General features: G+C 41.8%; 1 protein-coding gene across 1 annotated transcript in view; it reads left to right on the forward strand.

The window, feature by feature from the left end:
- The window catches only part of LOC133389488 (multiple epidermal growth factor-like domains protein 6), a 245,097-nt gene that overhangs the window by 212,397 nt on the left and 11,339 nt on the right, over positions 1 to 21,361 (forward strand). The window contains exons 9-17 of the mRNA XM_061637258.1: positions 1,280 to 1,417; positions 5,860 to 5,982; positions 8,956 to 9,081; positions 10,961 to 11,134; positions 11,224 to 11,355; positions 15,858 to 15,986; positions 16,896 to 17,024; positions 18,396 to 18,530; positions 19,619 to 19,753. Of these exons, the coding sequence (XP_061493242.1) occupies positions 1,280 to 1,417; positions 5,860 to 5,982; positions 8,956 to 9,081; positions 10,961 to 11,134; positions 11,224 to 11,355; positions 15,858 to 15,986; positions 16,896 to 17,024; positions 18,396 to 18,530; positions 19,619 to 19,753 (1,221 nt within the window). The remainder of the gene's footprint in view (positions 1 to 1,279; positions 1,418 to 5,859; positions 5,983 to 8,955; positions 9,082 to 10,960; positions 11,135 to 11,223; positions 11,356 to 15,857; positions 15,987 to 16,895; positions 17,025 to 18,395; positions 18,531 to 19,618; positions 19,754 to 21,361) is intronic.

Raw genomic sequence — 21,361 nt, forward strand, 5'->3', positions numbered from 1 at the left:
TGTAGATGTAGATGTACATCGATGTTCAAATGTTCAGTTTTGCAGAGGCTCTCACACTGGGCCATGATTTCTGCAATCATGAGCATGAATACAGAATCCTGAACTCTGTCCCCTACATTTCAAAAAGCAAACAGTGCTGCTGATTGATTTTTGAGATACAGTGAATGACGATGAGTCTAAGCATTTCTGCTCTAACCCAGGGTATGTTTTCACTTCCAACTGCTGATTTTAAACTGATTTAAACTCTCCTAATTTTACATGCTGTGTAAATTTAATATCTGCACCCCCTTCAAAACTGCTATCTGGATATCTGGATTTATAGTGAATATTGGCTGCAGTTATTCAGCACATGGATGGGAGTCCAATATTTTCAGCAGAACACTGAAGGAAGATATATTGCTTACCAGAGACAAATGCATTCTTTAAGCAATGTTTGCAAATATGGGAACCAAGTCCATCTCTCCTGACCTGTGTCAGTGGCGGCTGGTGGTTTCATGTCAGTGGGGCAGTGGAATCTGCTTTGGGTTTTAGTCTGAACTTTCAAGGAACTGTCCAAGGTGCTCTCTGGAAGTTCAGACTAAAACTCAGAATGGATGCCACTGCCCCACTGACATGGAGCCACTGTGCTGTGCAATTTTACTGGGCCTTTTTCTCTTTAAGAGTTCTTGATCGAGCCCTTAAAAGGGCTCCTGTATTTTTCAGAGCTACATAAAAGGAAAGAATTCTGCCAGCTCTGGCTTCTTCTACCTGAGCATAGGAAAAGCCACAGGAGCTAAAATGTCTTTGTTCTGCTTAAAATACAGGAGATCCTATATGCAAATGCCAATATTGATAGTAAACTCACCTTCAGAGTGGTGCGGATCCTTCTGTAGTCAAAATGGCACCATCCACACACAAGAAGGAGGTATGAGCAGGTTTGGGGGAACCCCAAGGTTTGCAAAAGTTATTGGGAAATGGAAAAGGCCAAGGGGGAACCATAAAAACAATGCGATGATGATGATGATGATTCCATTTATAGACCACTCGCTATCTGAAAGATCTCAAACACAATGAAGGCTGAGCATGCTCACTGGACATGAAATGCTGACTACCTGTTGTGGGAGGCAAACAGAGGACCTGTGGGGTGGGGGTGGAATGGAATGGAGTATCCAGGAAGTGGCTGGCTGGCTGGAACCCTGAACATGAGCAGACACTGCAATAATTTCTTGCAAATCCTACTCCTCATAAACTTCATTCTCGTATTTATTTATTGACAATGATTTGATTCTTTTCCTGAAAGGTATTGAAATGGAAATTGTCAATAGCTGTGAAAACAACAACGGAGGTTGCCTACATCACTGTGAGCACTCCACCAATGGGCCACTCTGTTCTTGTAATCAAGGTTACCTCTTGGATTTAGATGGAAAGACATGCATAGGTGATGTATGACAAAATATATGCCTGCAAACTTAGGTTAGTTTTATACCGTTTCCCTCCTGTTATGGATTTTGGGGTCTGGGTTTACAGATATGATTAGACAGGTAAGGAGGGCAATGCCAGGGGCTACAAAGGGCACCTGCCTTTTGGAATTCACTTCCTTTAAATATTAGACAGGTGTTGTCTTTTTAGCACCTATTTTGTTGTTTTTAATTAAGAACATAAGGACATAAGAAGAGCCTGCTGGATCAGGCCAGTGGCCCATCTAGTCCAGCATCCTGTTCTCACAGTGGCCAACCAGGTGCCTGGGGGAAGCCTGCAAGCAGGACCCGAGTGCAAGAACACTCTCCCCTCCTGAGGCTTCCAGCAACTGGTTTTCAGAAGCATGCTGCCTCTGACTAGGGTGGCAGAGCACAGCCATCACAGCTAGTAGCCATTGATAGCCCTGTCCTCCATGAATTTGTCTAATCTTCTTTTAAAGCCGTCCAAGCTGGTGGCCATTACTGCATCTTGTGGGAGCAAATTCCATAGTTTAACTATGCGCTGAGTAAAGAAGTACTTCCTTTTGTCTGTCCTGAATCTTCCAACATTCAGCTTCTTTGAATGTCCACGAGTTCTAGTATTATGAGAGAGGGAGAAGAACTTTTCTCTATCCACTTTCTCAATGCCATGCATAATTTTATACACTTCTATCATGTCTCCTCTGACCCGCCTTTTCTCTAAACTAAAAAGCCCCAAATGCTGCAACCTTTCCTCGTAAGGGAGTCGCTCCATCCCCTTGATCATTCTGGTTGCCCTCTTCTGAACCTTTTCCAACTCTATAATATCCTTTTTGAGATGAGGCGACCAGAACTGTACACAGTATTCCAAATGCGGCCGCACCATAGATTTATACAACGGCATTATGATATCGGCTGTTTATTTTCAATACCTTTCCTAATTATCGCTAGCATGGAATTTGCCTTTTTCACAGCTGCCACACACTGGGTCGACATTTTCATCGTGCTGTCCACTACAACCCCGAGGTCTCTCTCCTGGTCGGTCACCGCCAGTTCAGACCTCATGAGCGTATATGTGAAATTCAGATTTTTTGCTCCAATATGCATAATTTTACACTTGTTTATATTGAATTGCATTTGTCATTTTTCTGCCCATTCACTCAGTATGGAGAGGTCTTTTTGGAGCTCTTCGCAATCCCTTTTTGTTTTAACAACCCTGAACAATTTAGTGTCATCAGCAAACTTGGCCACTTCACTGCTCACTCCTAATTCTAGGTCATTAATGAACAAGTTGAAAAGTACAGGTCCCAATACCGATCCTTGAGGGACTCCACTTTCTACAGCCCTCCATTGGGAGAACTGTCCGTTTATTCCTACTCTCTGCTTTCTGCTTCTTAACCAATTCCTTATCCACAAGAGGACCTCTCCTCTTATTCCATGACTGCTAAGCTTCCTCAGAAGCCTTATTGAAAATAAGGGTTTTTTAAAGGACCAGAAATTTTGTTTTTTATTCAGTATGTATAGGGAAGGGGCAAGTGTTTACTGCTCAGAAAAAATCTACCTCCTCTACATCCTCTGCCCTGGGCTCCTGCTGGGAGGAAGGGCGGGATATAAATTGAATGAATGAATGAATGAATGAATGTTTTCTGGCTCTGGGCGTCTGGGTATTGTCAAGCTGGGAATATAAAATAACCCCACCTTACCACTGGAAATCTCATTGGCGTGTTCAGAGTTGTTAGGAGACCCCTATTCCTCCCACAGAGCTACAATTCCCATAGCTGTTTAACAGTCAGTCCCTCTTCCCAGGGAGCTCTGGTACCTTTAACAGATTATAGCTCTCAGGATTCCTTGGGGGAAGCCATGTGGCATGATACTGCTTATAATGTATAATGCAGATGGGACCTGTCTGTCAGTCCTGCCTTTTCTTTAAGAAACTTAGGATGGTATATATTTGGGCAGATTGGGAAATCCAGTTTTAGCTTCACAGCCACCCAGTGAGTTATGCTGGGCTGATAGACAGTGACTAGCTCATAGTCTCCCAGGGAGCATTATGGCTGAAGAAAGATTTGAACCCAGCTCCTTCTGGTGCAAGTCTTAACAGCCTACCCACTCCTCTAAGGAGAGTGACCTTTACTCTTTCTCTGAACAATATCACACCAGCCTGCCAAACAGACACATCTTTAGCAGACAAAGCAGCAGTCTCACTTTTGAGAGCTTTGTTTTACACTATAAGCAATAAAACAGCTATAACAGGCAGTGTTATATAGCATTTTTAGAGTTTTCAAGGCTGCATATCCATTAGATCAGTCAACATTTATTAGAAACGTTTTCTTAATCCACCCATGGCCAACTTGGGTGAGAAAAGACTATAGCAAATGCAGGCATTACTATATATTTGTTTGTATTAGGGATGGGGAATCTCTAACTTCCATCCTCCCTGACTATTGGACATGCTGGCCAGAGCAGGTGTGATTTTGAGTCCAGTTTGGAGGACCACAGGTTGACCACCCCTAGTCTATATAATATCATCAATGTGCATACCTCTTTACCAAGTATAGTTAGACAGGTCTCTGCCCAAAGGCTCATACATACATATATAATGGAAAGGGGGAAGGAAGTGTTTTCTACCACTGATAGCTAGCAAGTGTTAAGGCATGGTGAGTATTATGAGAACCAGAAGCTTAGATATGATCTGAAATATTGCCTGCCAGGTTTTTTGTGACATTTGCAGGAAAAACAATGTTACTGGTTCCAGTAACCTGCATTAATCAATGTCATGATTCCTGTAACCTCAATTGATTGATTATACTTCCTCCCCCCTTTCCTTGTATTGTCCATATCTCCTAATAATGTTAGCACCCTTTCCAGGGTTAATTGCCACACTGACCTTTCTCTTCTCTTGTTGCTTTGTTCATGGAATTTTGCAAATTCAGCATTGACAAATCATCTTTTGGATAGCCAATCAACTCAGCTCACTCTATATTTCATTTTTGAGGGGCCTTGTTTCATCTTCAGTGTGTCAGCAGTTTTAGGAGCCACACAATTCCAGCTTTAGCAAAGACCCCATGTAATAGTGGTTACTGAGTTATCAAAAATTTATTTTACTTAAAAAAAGGTATAATTGCCTTTACAAAGTTAATATTTTCATCTAAGAAGATTTTTGCTGGAAGCATTTTATGGTTATCTTTGCATTCTCTCTAAGATTTGGACAGAAGGTTTTTGTAAGTTAAATTGGGAAAAGAATTAATGCATGTTGATAGCTAAGTGGATTCTGTTCAGCAGTGCCTGCTCCTAGTAATATAATGATAATACTTGGCTTTTATATGACACTGTTAAAACTGATTCACATTATAATACCTTATAAGAGAAGTCAGTAGAATCAATATAGTATTATGAATACCATTCTAGACTTGAACCAAGGATACTGGGGTCCCAATCCTTGCATAGCCATGGAGTTCAGTGGGTGACCTTAGGTCAGTCTTTCTTCTTGGTTCCAGTCTCTCTGCCTAATCTCTCTTGCAGGATTGTTGTGAAAATACAAAATGGAGAGAGGAGTTGGAATCATGATCCAGAGGTTAGGACTCAAACCAATGGACAGTGGAGGCTGGTGGTTCCAATTTCAGTGGGGCAGTGAATCTCTCTGGGTTTTAGTCCAAACTTTCAAGGAGCATCTAAGGTGCTGAATCTCTGATAAAAGTTCAGACTAAAACCTGTAGCGGATTCACTGCCCCACTGATATCGGAGCTACCTGCTTCCACTGCCAATGAGTTCAAATTACAAGAAAGGATTTCAACTTAACATTAGGAATAACATCCTGATGGCATGAGCTGTTTGACGTCAGAACGGACTGGCTTGGAAGGTGATGGACTCTCCATCATTTGAGGGTTTTAAGCAGAAGCCGGATGGCTATCTATCAGAGATGCTGTAGCAATAGAATTCCAGTGAGTTGCCAGTGTGTTGGACCTTTGAGGTCACTCTATGAGTGTCCTGAGCTTCTTTGAGGAAGGGTAGGAAAATATAATACAGCAATGTTCTTTATTAATCCCACAATGCACATAAGGAGTTGAGGCTGAATGATTCTAGGTTGCTGTAGTTATGGCAGCAGTTAAGATCTCAGTCAGGAATATTCAAATTAAGGGCTTTTTTTTTTTTGCCACTGCAGTGCTAGATTAATACTGATGAAATTGTAACTACAATCAAAAATCACCATCTAGGTATTCTCGAAACCAGAGCTGAGGAACAGATAGTCCTCCAGATGTTGGACTCCGACTCCCATCAACCAAAGCAAGGGTAATGGGAGCTGTAGCACAGCAACAACTGGAGGTCCAAAGTTTCTGCAGCCCTTCTCTAAACAGTCCTCTTAGAATACAAAATTCAGGATGACCTCCTTCTTGCTTAAATTTCTTCTATGGTATTGTGGAGAACCTGTTCATTTTTCCTGTAGATTTGAATGAATGTAAGACTGGGGATGCCTGCTGTTCACAGTTCTGCATCAACTGCTTCGGAGGATATGAGTGCAGCTGCAAGGCAGGGTTCCGGCTTCATCTGGATGGCTGCGAGTGTGATGGTAAATATTTAAGTTTATCAGGCACTGAGCAAGGCACCTAAGACACAGAAATCTAGAGCAAACATTTCACAGGGATTTGCTTTACAATTAAGGATGGGGGGAAATTTAATTCAGTTTGCATTTAAAACCAAATCTATCAAATTTGCACATTCCAAAACAATATGAGAACCGAAACCCAGCCATCGCTCAAAAATCTCACTTGTCCAAATTTTGCAGTGCAGTTCTCCAACCTGTGTTTACAAAAATGCATATATTAGGGGAAAGTGTGCATAAAAACATTAGTGTAAATAACATACAAAAACACATTATATTAGGGGAAATTGCTTGCAAAACTGTTACATTCGTCAAAACTGCATACAGAAATGTGTTTTAAGAGAATTGCACACTAAAATGATAAAGAAGGTCCTTTTAAACAATAACAAACTCGCAAATTCCTGCAGGAAAATGGAGAACTGAATTTAAATATGGACAAATGAGAGGAGAGAGCTACAATTGACAGATCCTTCCATTCCTATTTGCAATGGATTGTGTTTGTCACCAGAGATGTCACAAGCAGTGGCATGCATGCATGTTCCTTCAGAAGAACTAAGGTAACTGATAGTGCAGGGGTAGGGAAGCTATGGCACTGCAAATGTTTGTAGACTGCTGCTGCCGTCAGCCCCAGCCTGCATTGCTGTGGTCAGAGATGATGGGAGTTGTATAACAGCAGCAACTGCAGTGTCACAGATTCCACACCCCTATGCTAGTGGCAGGTTAAAAAACTACAATGGCCTTTTGCAGATGTAACACTGCCTAATCTCCTAATTATAATTATAGAAATTAGAATGGCTCTCGGGCTTTTCCTCCCTTCTCTCTTATGTACAATTTGCCCTTCTTTCCTTTCCAGAGCTAACCATGGTTCAGCATCTTCACTAACCATACTTTACTTCCAAACCACAGTTTCAAGTGCAGATGTAATGCTAACCATGGTTAGCTTTTTTAAAAATGCTATCATAAGTAGTTGCAAAAATGAAAAGGGGGGAATTAACGTGAGATGAAAGGAGGGACAGGGAATGGGGTATAGAAGCTCATGGAGTGCTCTCAGTGCCCTAACTGAGCAGGCAGGGAAGGTGGGGGGGGGGAAGACAAGACTAAAGAAATGCAGAAAGGAACAAATGGCTGGGAAAGGAGAAGACTGAAGGAGCAGAAACTCATTCTGCAAAGCAATATAGTGTTGATCGGGCAAAACCAAACTGAAAGTGCCCATGGTACTACTTTCCCTCTTGTGGTTCCCATGGGAATTGCAGAATTTGCTCAGGCTATTCAGTCTTTGCAGAGACACCAGTGTAGCACAGGTTTCTAACAGGATAAACATATGTGGTGGAAGACAAGCTCAAAAGACTGTTTCACCTTAGAAAGCAGTTCCATATAGGAAAAGGCATGTGATTGCATGCACATGTATTCTGTGGCACATAGATGTGCTGTAAAGCCTACATTGGGTGGTTTTCTGCTGTGTGTACATGTAATTGCCGCCCTGGGCTCCTGCCAGGAGGAAGGGCGGGATATAAATCAAATAATAAATACATAATAAAATGCACTTTAATCCCGCCTGATAGTGTATATGCAAGTCATGGAAATGCTTTCCACATATGTGTAAGAAGTGGAGCAGGTCTCAGTGTTTCAAAGTTTGAAGGAACTGGTATCCTTATTCACATATCCTTGGGCTAGCCAAAAGTGTGAACTATCTCTCCATTTTCCCTGTGATTCAATCTTGTTACAGAGAAAGGCAAAAATACTCCTTCTTTGGCCTGGGATATATGACAGATCATATATGGAAATTAATCTGAGAAAAGGGAAGTAGTTCTGTTTGTAAGCCCTCTGATCTGATTTGGCCTGGCAAAGGCCCAACCCATACCTTCCTCTTCCCTCCCATCAGCCCCAGCCTGCAAAATATGAAGTCAATTCCAAAGTTCTAATTCAAGCCTTTTATCAAAGGATTCACAAGAAAGGGGGGGAGAGAGAGAGGAAGAGAGAGAGGTGCATTAAATAAACAAGTGTTTGCTAACTCTCTTCTTACACTTAATATATATCCTAAGGTACTTTCTGTTAGTGTGAGGAACTTCCACATCAAACTGCTGCATCTGTCTATATATCAATGGCATGGGTTCCATTCTGGAACAAGCACAGCTTCCCCTGGCAAAAGGAATACCAAGACATGTTCAAACTACCCATTTTTATGCTGAGTTCTAGAGCAATGATGACAGGCAGCAGGGAAAGTTAGTGATCAATCAGATAGAGTACTGGGATTTTCAGCTTCCACATGGTAATATTTAACTAATTATTTAGCTCCTGCAAGGACCTGTAGCAGGTGTCTTTAGAGAGATGTCCCCCTCCCCCCTGCTCTAGGCAGATTAACCTAGGGATATCACTATCTTGCGAATTCATGCAACGCTGTGGCTCAGGCTACACAAGTCAGCCATCTTGCTGTTACAAAAGGACAGGGTCCCTAAGGAGAAAGAGGGTCAAAGCTTGGGAGCCCATAGGAGGGCTTTTGGAGAATGAGATGGGTATGAACGTGGAAGATGTACTGTAAGCAAAGGATATTTGACATCCTTGGTTTCACTGCTAGATTGTATGGTTTTTATGTTTATTCATTTGAATTTTAAATGGAAGTTGGTTTTAATTATGATTGTGAAATGTCTGGGCATTTCAGAAGGTGGGATATGCATATTTTATACAAATAATATCAATGAGTTGTATTCGACATTGGTCATTCTCAGATTAGAACCACTGAAATTGACACAATTAACTTAGGTCCATTCATTTCAATGGCTCTACTCTATGATTAACGTTAGGTACAACCCAGTGCACTAATAATCAAGGCTATCAAAATAGGAAATAGTCATTAATAACAATTCTGAAGTTCTGAACCAAAGTTCCTGGTCCAAACTGAGGTTTGCATCCATGGTTTACTTTCTTCATTTAATTTCCTAGATGTGGATGAGTGCCTAGCCGACACGGATGGCTGTGAACAGTTCTGTATTAATTCTTTGGGCTCTTATGAATGTACATGTGGGGAAGGATACAGGCTCAGCACTGCTGACAGACAGTCTTGCATCTGTAAGTTTGGTTAAAAGTTTACTTGAAAGAAAACTCAGGTTACTAGCCAGGGTTTTTAGAAGTTTTAATGGCATTACGTATTCAGAGTGAGGCATCTTAACAACATATAATCTTTTAAAAAGGAGGTTCCTTTGAATTGTCTCATTTTGAGCAAATGTGGTATTTCTCAAACCCTTGTTATACTGAGAAGCTAAAGATAATTCTAAAAATTCCAAAGTGGCTGTGTTAGATCTGTAATGTAAAGCCCAAACCACAGTTTCAATCAGACTTTTAAATCAAAGGTTCAGTATTAAAATGCAGTCTATATCCTGATGATGTATATGAGTTTAATATTGTTGCGCATCACCTCAGTCTCCCAAATGGTGAGAGACTTCCTATGCTTTACTCAGGTTTGGTTTCGTTGGAATTAAGATCAGAGGAGAAGGTGGTGTCTTATAGGATATATGGTTTTTATTTAAACATATATCCCGCCTGAGCTTAAGGTGGAAGGATTCCCAGCATTGACATCAGATCCATCCATCAGATCTTGCTGCCCAAAGCCATAACTATGGGGATAGAGAGAGTAAGCAAGCCTCTCTGTCTGTTTCCAGTTCCCAACCTTTCCTCAGACTAACCCTAACCCAGACACACAAACTACTTCCTTGTTGGTGGAGAAGGCCTCTCTTCTGAAAGAGTTCTCCTAGCTGATCCTAACACATGTTAATAGTGCACGACTTGTCTCAGTCCATTAACTTATTAACGGAACTAGTCTGATCAGTAAAGCAGCCTTCTTGCACTACAGATCCCAACTCCCAGATACAGGGTTTCAAATCAGAGGCTAGATAGGAGACCCATAGAAATCATCCATCCCAACCTCCAATCCCATAACTCTATACACAGTATGTTATTATAAAAGTGCTGGTTTATTCATTAATGAATGTTTATTTTAAAAATTAATTTGTAATCCATAGACATTGTTTATGTTTGGAACAAATTCCACATCTCAGACAATCTTGTAGCTTTTCTCAGACATCTCAGATAATCTTGTAGCTTTTTTATGGCTGTGTTACTTGTCAAGGGACACATACAAGTCACACTGTCATACAAGTAACACATACAAGTCACACTGAAACCAATGGATTATAAGGCTGATGAATAGCCACTTGCTTCATAGGTTTTTTTTTAATTTTTTTAAAAAATGTAGATTTCACTCCAGAAGTGTCAAGCAGCTTGTCTAAATCCTTTGTGTTGCAAGACACTATAATTACCCACCATAACATGGTTTGAGCAGTGATGTGCAAAACTCACATTGTTTTCATGATGAGTAATTTGGAGCAATTTGGATGTGCAATGTAACCCATGTTAAACAAAAACCCCAAGCACTACACAATGCACAAAGTGATCATTCTGCCAGCTTTTGCAGATGTGTTACTCAGTATACAGTTACTAAGTATAGGAGATCCTAACTGCAAAGTATTCGTTTCCCAAACCTCTAATACTTGAGAAGCTGTGTTCTTTTTATTATGAGTTAATGGAGGTACATTTAGCTTTTACATGCTGAAATATGTACTTTTCGAGTGAATAAGAGAGTGAACTGCCTGCCCACGGGGGAACCAACCTCCAAAGTTTCTCTGCAAGTGACTGTTCTGGGCAAACCTCCTTTACGGGCTAGTAATTCAGCTGCACCACAGTATCAGGAGTAATTGAATACAATTACCCGTTGCCTACAGAAGCTGATTGGAAGGAAGCCTGTTCAGAGCAGTGACTCATGCAGAGATTCAACAGACCGCCTCTTCATGGGTGTAGATACCAAATTGGAACAAGCTTTTGATTATGTTTTCTACACAAGAATGTGGTACTTAATAAGATTAAAATGTAAGTAATACACCTCTGATTACAGCATTAGATGAAGATGAGCTGGAAGAGGAGGAGGAAGAACTGGAGATTGCCCCAGTTCCTGACCTTCACTTCAGAAGACCACCTCAGCTCCTTCACTTCAGTACATCACTAGATTCATTCTATGAGGATGAGGAAGAAGATATTCATGGAGAACTCACTCTTGTACACAAAGTTGGTGAGATAATGTTTATTACAAACTGTCTTAACTTTTCAGAGCAACCATGCATGGAAGTACAAGTTGACTCTTGTCCTTTTTGATTTCAGTTTGCCTGGATCACATGTTTGGTAATGACTGCAGTTTAAGTTGTTCTGATTGTATGAACAAAGGGAAATGCAACAGTGACAATAGTAGTTGTGACTGCCCACCTGGGTGGATTGGCATTATCTGTAATGAAAGTGAGTATCCTACTACTGACAACATCCTGAAGCACTTTGAAGGCTAATAAGGGTGGGCAAGATTTTGGTAGCTAAATTGTGGGGTATAAATTATGTATTATTTTATTATTATTTATTAAATTTATTAGTCACCCATCTGGCTGGATGTCCAGCCACTCTGGGCGACGTACAAGATAAAAACAATACATTAAAACATTAACATTTAAAACCATAACAATAAAAACCTAACCCACCCCAAAAGCCTGCCTGTAAGTAAAATAAATAAATAAAACACCCCCTTTGTCAAATCACTGTGTATTTGAAGTGAAGATATTTAAAGACCAGTGAAGGCCAGTGTATGCAACCTTTGGGATGAATGAGATTTTTAAAAATAAAAAAGCTAGATTTGTTGCGCTACCTTTGGGTGTTATTCAGCTAATGCTTCCCTATAGCGCAAGGATTTCTGCTTGTGCAACAGGACTCCCCCCTCCTCCCCCTTCACACATCCTGTGTGCCCCCCAAATATGCTCAAGGGGGTTGGGAGAACCCCTAGAACAGATTTAGGAGGAGAATGTTCTGTTGCACAAGCAGAGATCCTTGCGCTGACAGAGCATTCACATAGTGCTACATTAGATCCAACCCTTTGGTTTGATGGATTACATGTTGTGCAGATCTGCACAAATGAACTAAGCAATCAACCTGAATAAGAATTTTGTGAACCCATGTATATGAGGGATGAGGGTAGGGCCCTGAATTTTATCTACCATGTTTTGTGTTCTGTGCTTCCATCAAGTTGTTGAGGGCATTACACAAGGAGTTTATCCCATTTTTCCCCGTAACGCCCACATGAGCTTTGCTAGGGTGAGAGATACTGACTTGTCCAGGGACATCCGTAAAGGTGAACTTAATGGCTAAGTGAGGAATTGAACTCAAGGAACATTTTTAATTATTACACCAGTGAGTCTAGTCTTCTTGTCTTCAGGGAGCACTTTCCACATTGATATGACAGCCAAGTACTCCCTGTGAATTGCAGATATGCATTTTGGTGTGTCATCCACGAATGTGAGATGCTGATGAGGTCTTTGGGGTCACGCTGCTGTTGCCCCATGTGTATTGAGAGTGATTTCAAACATTTTCATGCAACTGTATGTTGTAGGCCAGTAACGAAGGTCAGGCTGTCTTTCAGTCTTGCCATTATTCCTCTTCTCACCAAACAACTACTGGTAGGTTTCTGAGGAATCTCTGGTTCCTTGGAACACAGACCCCCTACAGACTGGTGTTTTATTGTGGGTATATTCTGCAGTATGCTGTTGATATGGTATGACAATAATAGTGGTGGGTTTATAGTTCTGTAATGCTTCCCCAATACTACCACATTGTTATTATTATTCACTATCAGGCAAATTCGTTGTGGTTTAAGAACTTACCTATAGCCAACAGATATTTCTATCAAACTTTAAAAAGCAGGGTAATTGGACAGTTATAGTGAATGCACCAGGGGAGACCTGAACTCCTCTCTGAGATATTGTACTGCCCTACAAATTTGTCAAAATGCAAACACAATTTGGGTTGGTCTTTCACAGTCCAATCCGCTTCCTGTGTAGCTTGGAAGAATTTGGGAAGGGAGGGGAGGAGATTGGGTGGGTGGCCACTGGGCAGAGGAAAAGCCCCTTTCCTTTCCAAAAGGAAAACAACAGTATCATTATTTTGGGAAGTTACCCCTCTTTTTATTCTACAACAGACACGTGTAGTCTCCCACCCATATTTAAACCAAAGCTGTCCCTGGTCACATTGACACCAGACATTTATTCCACTTTAAACAGTCATGGCTTCTCCCAAAGAACCCAGGGAAGTGTCATTTGTGAAGGGTTCTGAGAGTTGTTAGGAGAAGCCCTATTTCCCTCACAGACCTACAATCACCAGAAGAGGGGAATATGAGTCTCCTCTCAGCACCCTTCACAAACTACACTTCCCATGATTCTTTGGGGGAAGCCACGACTGTTTAAAGTAGAATAATTGGCTGATGTGGGTGTGGCCCCCTGATTAGCCAAGCCAAAGATGTATTAGTCTGGCTTTTAGAACACTGACAGTTGGTTCTTACTGAGCATGCCTGAGTTATCATAGACTCCAGTGTTAAATTTCTTAAATTAATTAAAAATCAGCCAGGCATTTTTTTAAACTGCAGAAGATGAAGGTCAGAATATGGGGCAAGGTCAATAATAGGATTACAGGTATTCTCTGAACATGGCTGATTTTTAATTAATTTCAGCAAATTATGAGAACACTGACAGAAAAAAGTCCAACAGGGGTCTGGATTTTTTTTCTCTTGCTTTACACTTTGAATTCTAGATTCTCTCTGAGTGTTTTGTGTATCACCATGAAAACTTAAAACATTGTTAAGCAAATGTGTCTAAGTTCAGAACTATAAGTTTTGTAAGGTTTTGTTTTGAAATGGGCTTATGGGAAGCAGCAGAATGGCACGGGGGTAATTTCAATTTAATTTAGCAGAATGTGAATAAAACATGCTGGCTATAGTATAGAGTCACTCTCATGGCTGTATAATGATGATGATCATCATCATCATCATTACGGTATTAACATTTATTACCCGCCCTTCACCCAAAGGTCCCAGGGCATGGTGCAACAATTTTAAAATACAGCATTAAAAGCAACCCAAAATCACAAAATAGAGTGGGTCCTAAAAATATACATTTCAGGTGTCAAAGGTCAGGATAAAGAGTAAGATTGCTCTCCAGAGAGGTTAAAAGACAACAAAAGCAGAACAAAAATAAACCACAACATTTGTGATATGAGAAAGTGACAGGAAGTAATGAGAGTGTTACAGAATATGAACTGATTGGAAATGAAGCAGTGTGACTGTCCCAAAACCTTTGCAGGCACAAACAGTATTCAAAGAAGGATTGTGTATGACCGCCCCAATAGCATTATAAGCACAAATCATGAATACACAATAAAAAGGGCATTGGGGGGGCACACTGTGTGGTTCCACGCTGGGTCAACATTCATTTAAGTGTTCCTGTGTGTGCCTTCATTTATTTAGGAGTTAAATCCCATTCATTTCAATCCCCTTTGACTGATTTGAGAATACCAAGTATCCCTTTGATCTGGCAGTAAGATGCAGCTAACGACACAAATCCTGTCTGTGATAGAGAAAGACGTTTGGATATATTTTTGATACATTACATAGCCATTAAACTGACTGTGCAACGGGTTTATATGATCAAATTCCGAGAAGCAGCAAAAGGTGATTCAGGGACACTTTTCTCCCACATACTGCCCCTTCAGCTCCTATACTTCCTCTCCAAGTGACAGTTGACCTAAAAAGTCTCAGTAAGCGGCAATAAAAAAGCACCTTTCCATCTAGATCTGTGTCAGCCTTCCTAATGGTCTCATCTGCTGTAAGTAATTGACATGGATACTTAGAAAGTCAATTTCAAAGCCAGCTGATCCATTTGGCTAGATCCAAATTTGCAAGTGGCACACAATCTGCTTCATCCCCAAAATCAAATTGGATCTCATGTTCCAAAGGGGGGGGGACTGCTACAGGCAGCGTCAGTTTGAAAACAGGACTTTTGCCTGCTTTCATCATTTTAGAAAAAGCTGCCTTTTGCATTCCATAGAGAGCTGTGAATAGGAGGATTCCTAGCAACTTAGTTTTTAGGGCTAGCTGTTCAAATGACAATCAGTGCAGAGCTAAAGTCGTTCCAATGAACATTTGCTTGTTTGATGCCTGCATTTCTGTGCTGAACATTAAAAATACCTTTTATTAATTTGAATTCTCTGCCATGTGTAGTGCTTAACATTATGCCTTATGTACCTAAATGCCCTGTACTAGCGCCAATCAGATTAGGCGTGGATGCTAGGACAGTTAGAAACACCCAGTGCCCAGAGATCTATGCCTTATCACAGGAAGACAGGAAACTGCCTTACACTGAGTCAGACTCCCAGTCCATCTAGCTCAGTATTGTCTACACTGACTGCTAGCAGCTCTCCAGGGTTTTCTCAGCCCTACCTGGAGATGCTGGGGATTGAACCTGGGGCCATCTGCATGCAAAGCAGATGCTCTGCCACCAAGCTATGGCCCTTCCCTTTCCCAAAAGAAGGCTGCCCTCTCTATCTTGGAGGAGAGGAATAGTCCATAGAGGGTTGATGGCCACAAGGTTCCTGTGAGGCAGAGTAGCTTTTCGTCAGAATCGTTGAGATTCTGTGAAAACCCAGGGGCAGCCAAACTCCCTCCGGTGAGTGGTTCATGAACCTTCTCTTTGCATCCCACGGTTACATCAACTTGACAATTTTCAATCTACTTCAGCAGTAAACACTAAGCAGATAAATATTATCACCCACAGAAACTGGCACGGCCTAATATCCGGACCGTTTGTTTTAAGTTGCTCTCTTAATCGCTTCGCCTCATTTCAGCATGATAGCTGAAGCGTAATTTTTCTCCGTCCTTAATGCAGTTAGAAGGTTGCTTTGCTCATTCATCTTGTATGCTTTCACTGCAGCCTGCTCTGCGGGGACTTATGGAAAAGATTGCAGCAGCCTCTGCAAGTGTCAGAATGGAGGTTCCTGTGACCCGGTAACAGGGTGGTGTCGTTGCCCACCAGGAATTAATGGGAAGTTTTGTGAAGATGGTAAAGATGTTATTGTTTTGCTCTACATCATTTCCAGCTGTGTGCCTTTATGATTGCATGTGGAGCTGGCATTATCTTTTTTAATTGGCACTGAAATGCAGTGTTAAGGCGCAAGTCGGGCAGGATGCATAAGCAGAACAGTCCATTTTGTGATGGGGCAAGCTCTGGAAAAGACACTGGATTTTAGGAGACCATGCCCCTCAGATCCATTTTGTATTGGATTCTAGCCTGGTCTGATCTGAAATCAAACTAGAGTTTCCCTACAGTTCTTCTTACCAGGAGCTATTCTTCCCACCTCCACTTTCTACATTGGGTGTGGGGAAACTTTGGCCCTCCAGCTGTTGCTGAACTACAGCTTTCATGAGCCCCAGTAAGCATGGGCAGTGGCCAGGGATGATGGGAGTTGCAGTTCAGCAACATCTGAAGGGTCAGAGGTTCTCTGCACTTGTTCTACAACTTACAGGAGCAATTTAGCATGGCACAGAGGGCTCCTGATGAATGCCACAGTGGGGACTGATGTCTTGATGCTGCAGCAGTTGTGTGTAAGCATCAGTAGCAGCACCCATGGATCCTGGGAACAGCTACACTTTCCTGTAGCAAACACAGCAGCGTTCAGATCCTAAGGCCATGCTGCAGCATTCTTGAGATCTCTCCCTGCCGTTTGGGCGGAGCATCCAAGAACATTGCCTGGACACTGTCATGCCACCATGCATCTTGCTGCATGCGATGAACCCTGTGCATGCATGGAATGTACAGGGAGACAGTGCACCCTGCAAAGGTCCTTGCAATCCACAGACTCTTCCTCAGAGAGTTAATATTTTTAATAGACAGAGAGAAATACTTGCTTTTTTCCCCGTATTGATTTGTTGTATTTGCATGGTGTTGTCCTTTTTTCTGCATATCTGCCAGGCTGCCCCAAAGGACATTTTGGGAAGCGCTGTAACAAGAAATGTAATTGCGCTAACAATGGATACTGCCACAGATTGTATGGAGCCTGTTTGTGTGACCCAGGGCTATATGGTCGCTTCTGCCATCTAAGTAAGTCAAGTCACACTGAATGCTATAAAGAGTGTATTTAATTTACAGCTCTTGCAAAATGCTCTTCTATTAAACAACGATGCATGGATTTTATTTGTTTACTTATTTAAATGTGACTACCTTTCATTTCCTACAGTTCAAGGTAGCTTGTAATCTGATTTTAGAAAATATTTCTATAAACTAAAGGGTAGATCCAATAAAGTTCTACTCAAAGGGGTGTATTCAATGAGAGACAGTATGGCATAGTGGTTAGGGTGTTGAGCTAGGGCCTGGGAGACAAGGGTTGAAATTGTCACTCAGCCATGAAGCTTGCTGGGTGAACTTGGGCCAGTCACTGTCTTTCTGCCTAACCTACCTCACAGTGTTGTTGTGAGGATAAAATGGAGAGGGGAGAGAGCCATGCATGCCACCATGAGCTCCTTGGAGGAAAGGCAGGATATAAATGTAATAAGATGATAATAAATAAATGTAGTGCTAAGGCAATAGTTCCATCCGTGCAAGGATTTGCCCTTGCACGACAGATCAGTCTTCCCCTCTTCTCCCTCGTGCCCCTCTAAATTTGTTCTGGGAGTTTTTCCAACCCTCCAGAGCCAATTTGGGCACAACGCAGGCAGGGAGAGGAGAGGGGGGGACCCCATTGCGCTAGCACTACAAAGGTCTCTGAAAATTGCGCAAAGTAGATCCAGCAAAATTCATGAGCCTAAATTAGTCATGCCCATTAATTTCAGTGGGTTTCCTCTGACTATGACTAGCATTAGATATAATCCTAAGAAAATCAGAATTCTAAGAAAATATACACAGAAAGAAAGGGTGGAGGGGGAAATAAGAACTGATACTTAAAGCAACAGAAAGTACAGGGGAGGAAATCAGTCAATCAGTTTTCCAGAACCTGAAATAAAAGTCAGACCTTCCATAATCAGTTCATCAATTAAAAATCTTTCAAGCAACTTGAAAGGTACATCCACCCTGGGTTTTTGTTTTTTAAAATTTCATTATTTTCAACACAAGGAGTGTTGAAGTAGCAATACAAAAATTATGTTATTTTCAATGCGACACACCAGCAGATGGTGGGTACCATCTCAACAGAGTTTCTTACTCAGGAGGGAAAGCTACAGCATGTGGGATTGTAACTACTCCTTCAAAACTACTGGCTTTGACCATATGCAAATCTATGCGTATTTTATTTACTAAAATTGATAAACTTAATCAGCTACAATCTTTTTAACTGGATGACACTGACTATCAGAAACTTTTCTCTTCCATCCATCTTCTCTTGAGCATTTATTCTGGACTGCATCAGAACTTTCTTGGTCTACTTTAGGCATGCCAACCTACTAATCCTGTTAACAGTTCACTTTGATCTGACCATAGCCTGTCCAAAATGGGTCTTTGGAGCTGGTTGCTCAGAGGAGTGCCGGTGTCTGAAGGAGAACACTCTGGATTGTGATCCTAGAAATGGTACTTGCACCTGCAAACCAGGCTATGAAGGAAGCAAGTGTCAAAAAGGTATGTATTTTGCTCTCTATCTGGACTCCTTTCTCCACAATATGATTTATTCTTCCTCTAGACCTTAGTCTTTTTGTGTTTATGTTATTTGACTTTGTTGTATTATAAGCTTTTTACTGAAAAACAAAGAATTAAATGAGAGATAAATTAAGGCAAAGTGCATCTCATTTTGTAGTTCATAGAATCATAGATAGTAGAGTTGGAAGGGGCCTATAAGGCCATCAAGTCCAACCCCCTGCTCAATACCCGACAGATGCACATGAATAATCCATATATATACCAATAGCTAAATGGCCAGATTTTAACTTTTTAAAAAAGGCATTATACATGCAGCCCTTGCTGTAGGATCACGGAGTAGAACCATGTCTATAATGCCTGTTTTCACATGCTAGGAATGGACAGATCAGTCCATTTCTGGTCGATGTCATTTCATGAGTGTGATCCACCTTCATGAGTGTGACCCACTCTTTTCTGCATTAATCTGCAATTTAAAAAAAACCCACAGAAATGTACATTTAAATAATATGGGTGATATCCAGTGTTAGTCATACTTGGATTAGAGCCAATGAAATCAATGAGCTTAAGTAACTTGAGTCCATTGGTTTGAGTGGGTCTACTCTGAGTATGACTTATCTAGATACCCTATGGAAAATGTATTTTAAAACATTCTTCCTCCTAAAATACACGTTTCTAAACATATTTCAGCTAAAAATACGCACTTTAAATGCATGTTGATATTTATCTGAGCTGAGAATGGTATACTGACTTTTGAATAGGTGTGAGAGCCAGTGCATAACTTAAGTTCTGATCCATAGATTAGTGCAGGAGGTGTGCATCAGGTCAGTTCATGTTGAAATTTGCAAAGATCAAATTCCTCATATCTCGTTGGCACATGCAGTTCCCCGTCCAACAATGACAGCAGGTGCTCTATTATGGAGCTGTAGCGCTTCCATGGAAATGTTTTGTGTGTAAAGTGGTGAAAGTTCTACCTTTGGGCCATTTGCACATGCAGGTAATTACTGGAGGTTACTGTCATGAAATGATGATGTGGGAACCAGCCACTTAGTTTTGCATGCTTTTTGTTCCAGAGTGCTTACCTGGTTTTTATGGAGCAGCCTGTCAACAGAAATGCAGCTGTTCTGGTCCTTCCATGTGTGACCATGAAACTGGGGACTGCAGATATCCATGTCCTGCAGGTTTCTATGGAGAAAAGTGCCTCTACCGTATGTACTTGAGGGCATGTTTGTGAGGAGGAGAGAGAAGACTGAATGGAGAGCTTTGAGTGTTCTCTATGTTCTTTTAAATCAGGGGTGGGGAACCTCAACCAATGCAGCCCTCCAGACTTCTCTGTGTAGTTCTCCCTAGGCCATGCCCCTCCCCTGGCCACACCTCCTAGTCACAAACCATGCCCCTCATTGGCCCTGATCCATGTGTTCTTGCACTCAGGTCCTGCTTGCGGGCTTCCCCCAGGCACCTGGTTGGCCACTGTGAGAACAGGAAGCTGGACTAGATGGGCCACTGGCCTGATCCAGCAGGCTCTTCTTATGTTCTTATGCCCCCTTCAAATGCTTTTGTGTGGCTGGGACTGTAATAATTGGTCTTGCTTGCTTGGATGGGAGACGTAGCGATATGTGTGCATGTGAAAATCCATGACTTCTGTATAGGTAGAATGTGGCCTACTGTACAGAGGTAAGAGTCACATCTGCTGCTCCCCCTGCTTTTGTCTCTGGCCTCATGTACCGGCCCCTGAAAGGTTGCCCATGAGGAAATGTGGCCCAGGGGCTGAAAAATGTTCCCCACCTCTGTTTTAACCGCAGTTGCCATATTTCATGAAAAAAATGTGTTAGGAAGCATTTTAAAGAGTTACCTTTAGCCTTCAGCACACCGTGCACAACTAGGGAGATGTGCCTGAAACTCCAAAAGAAGATGTTCTACAAACACTAAGAGGCTTTCATTGGGGTTACCAGACAAAACAAAAAACTTCACACACAAGATGCAGCAGTCACTGTTAGCCTAGCTGGCTAGGTCTGTTGGTGGCTCTTAGCCACAACATCTAGTAATGCTTCTGAGTGTCAGATGCTGTGGACAAATAATAGGAGGAGGTCTGTTGTCTCCATGTCTTCATTGTGCTCTTCCTGGAGCCATGTGTTGTAAACAGGATGGCGGGCTAGATGGATCCTCTATTTCATCTAGCGGGCTGTTCTTACATACAAGAAGGTCATTGCTTAGCTTGTGAGGGCAGGGGTGTGGATAGTATAGCGCCACTTCAGCTGCTTGGTTAACTCATTTGTTAGGTCTGTTCAGTGAATGATAGCATCTCTCCCAGGACTACAATCAGAAGTAGCCTCAGAAGGTCCAGGATTCTCTGTGCTTTGATAGACCATTCTTCCATGCCTCACACACCCTACTAGATGACTGACCCTTTTCTATTCAACTCTGAGGAGCCCTTCAATGGAAAGGGCAGTCACACCCAGACATGCTTTTCCACCTCTGCTGGGTCTTCTCTTTTGCTATCAAGTGGCAAGTTATGGCTGAGTGGAAGACCAGGGGATTGCTACTGTGCAGCTGGAGTGTTGTATGTCCCCCAGAGAGCCAGCTTCAAGCAGTTAGTAAAGTAGAGGGGAGAAACAGGTTAAAGGAAAACATGAGCTCAAGAACCAGCTGTTATAAATTTTACCAATGTAGAATGGAAGCATAATAATATAAGAAGAGCCCTTATTATGGTGAAAGTCCCATCTAGTTCAGCATCCTGTTCTCATGCCTGTGAGAATCAGATGTGCAAAGCAGGACACAAATGCACCAGGACTCTCCCCCATTTGTGATTTCCACCA

The sequence above is a fragment of the Rhineura floridana genome, chromosome 7, assembly GCF_030035675.1.
Source record: "Rhineura floridana isolate rRhiFlo1 chromosome 7, rRhiFlo1.hap2, whole genome shotgun sequence".
In the NCBI taxonomy this organism is placed as follows: domain Eukaryota; kingdom Metazoa; phylum Chordata; class Lepidosauria; order Squamata; family Rhineuridae; genus Rhineura; species Rhineura floridana.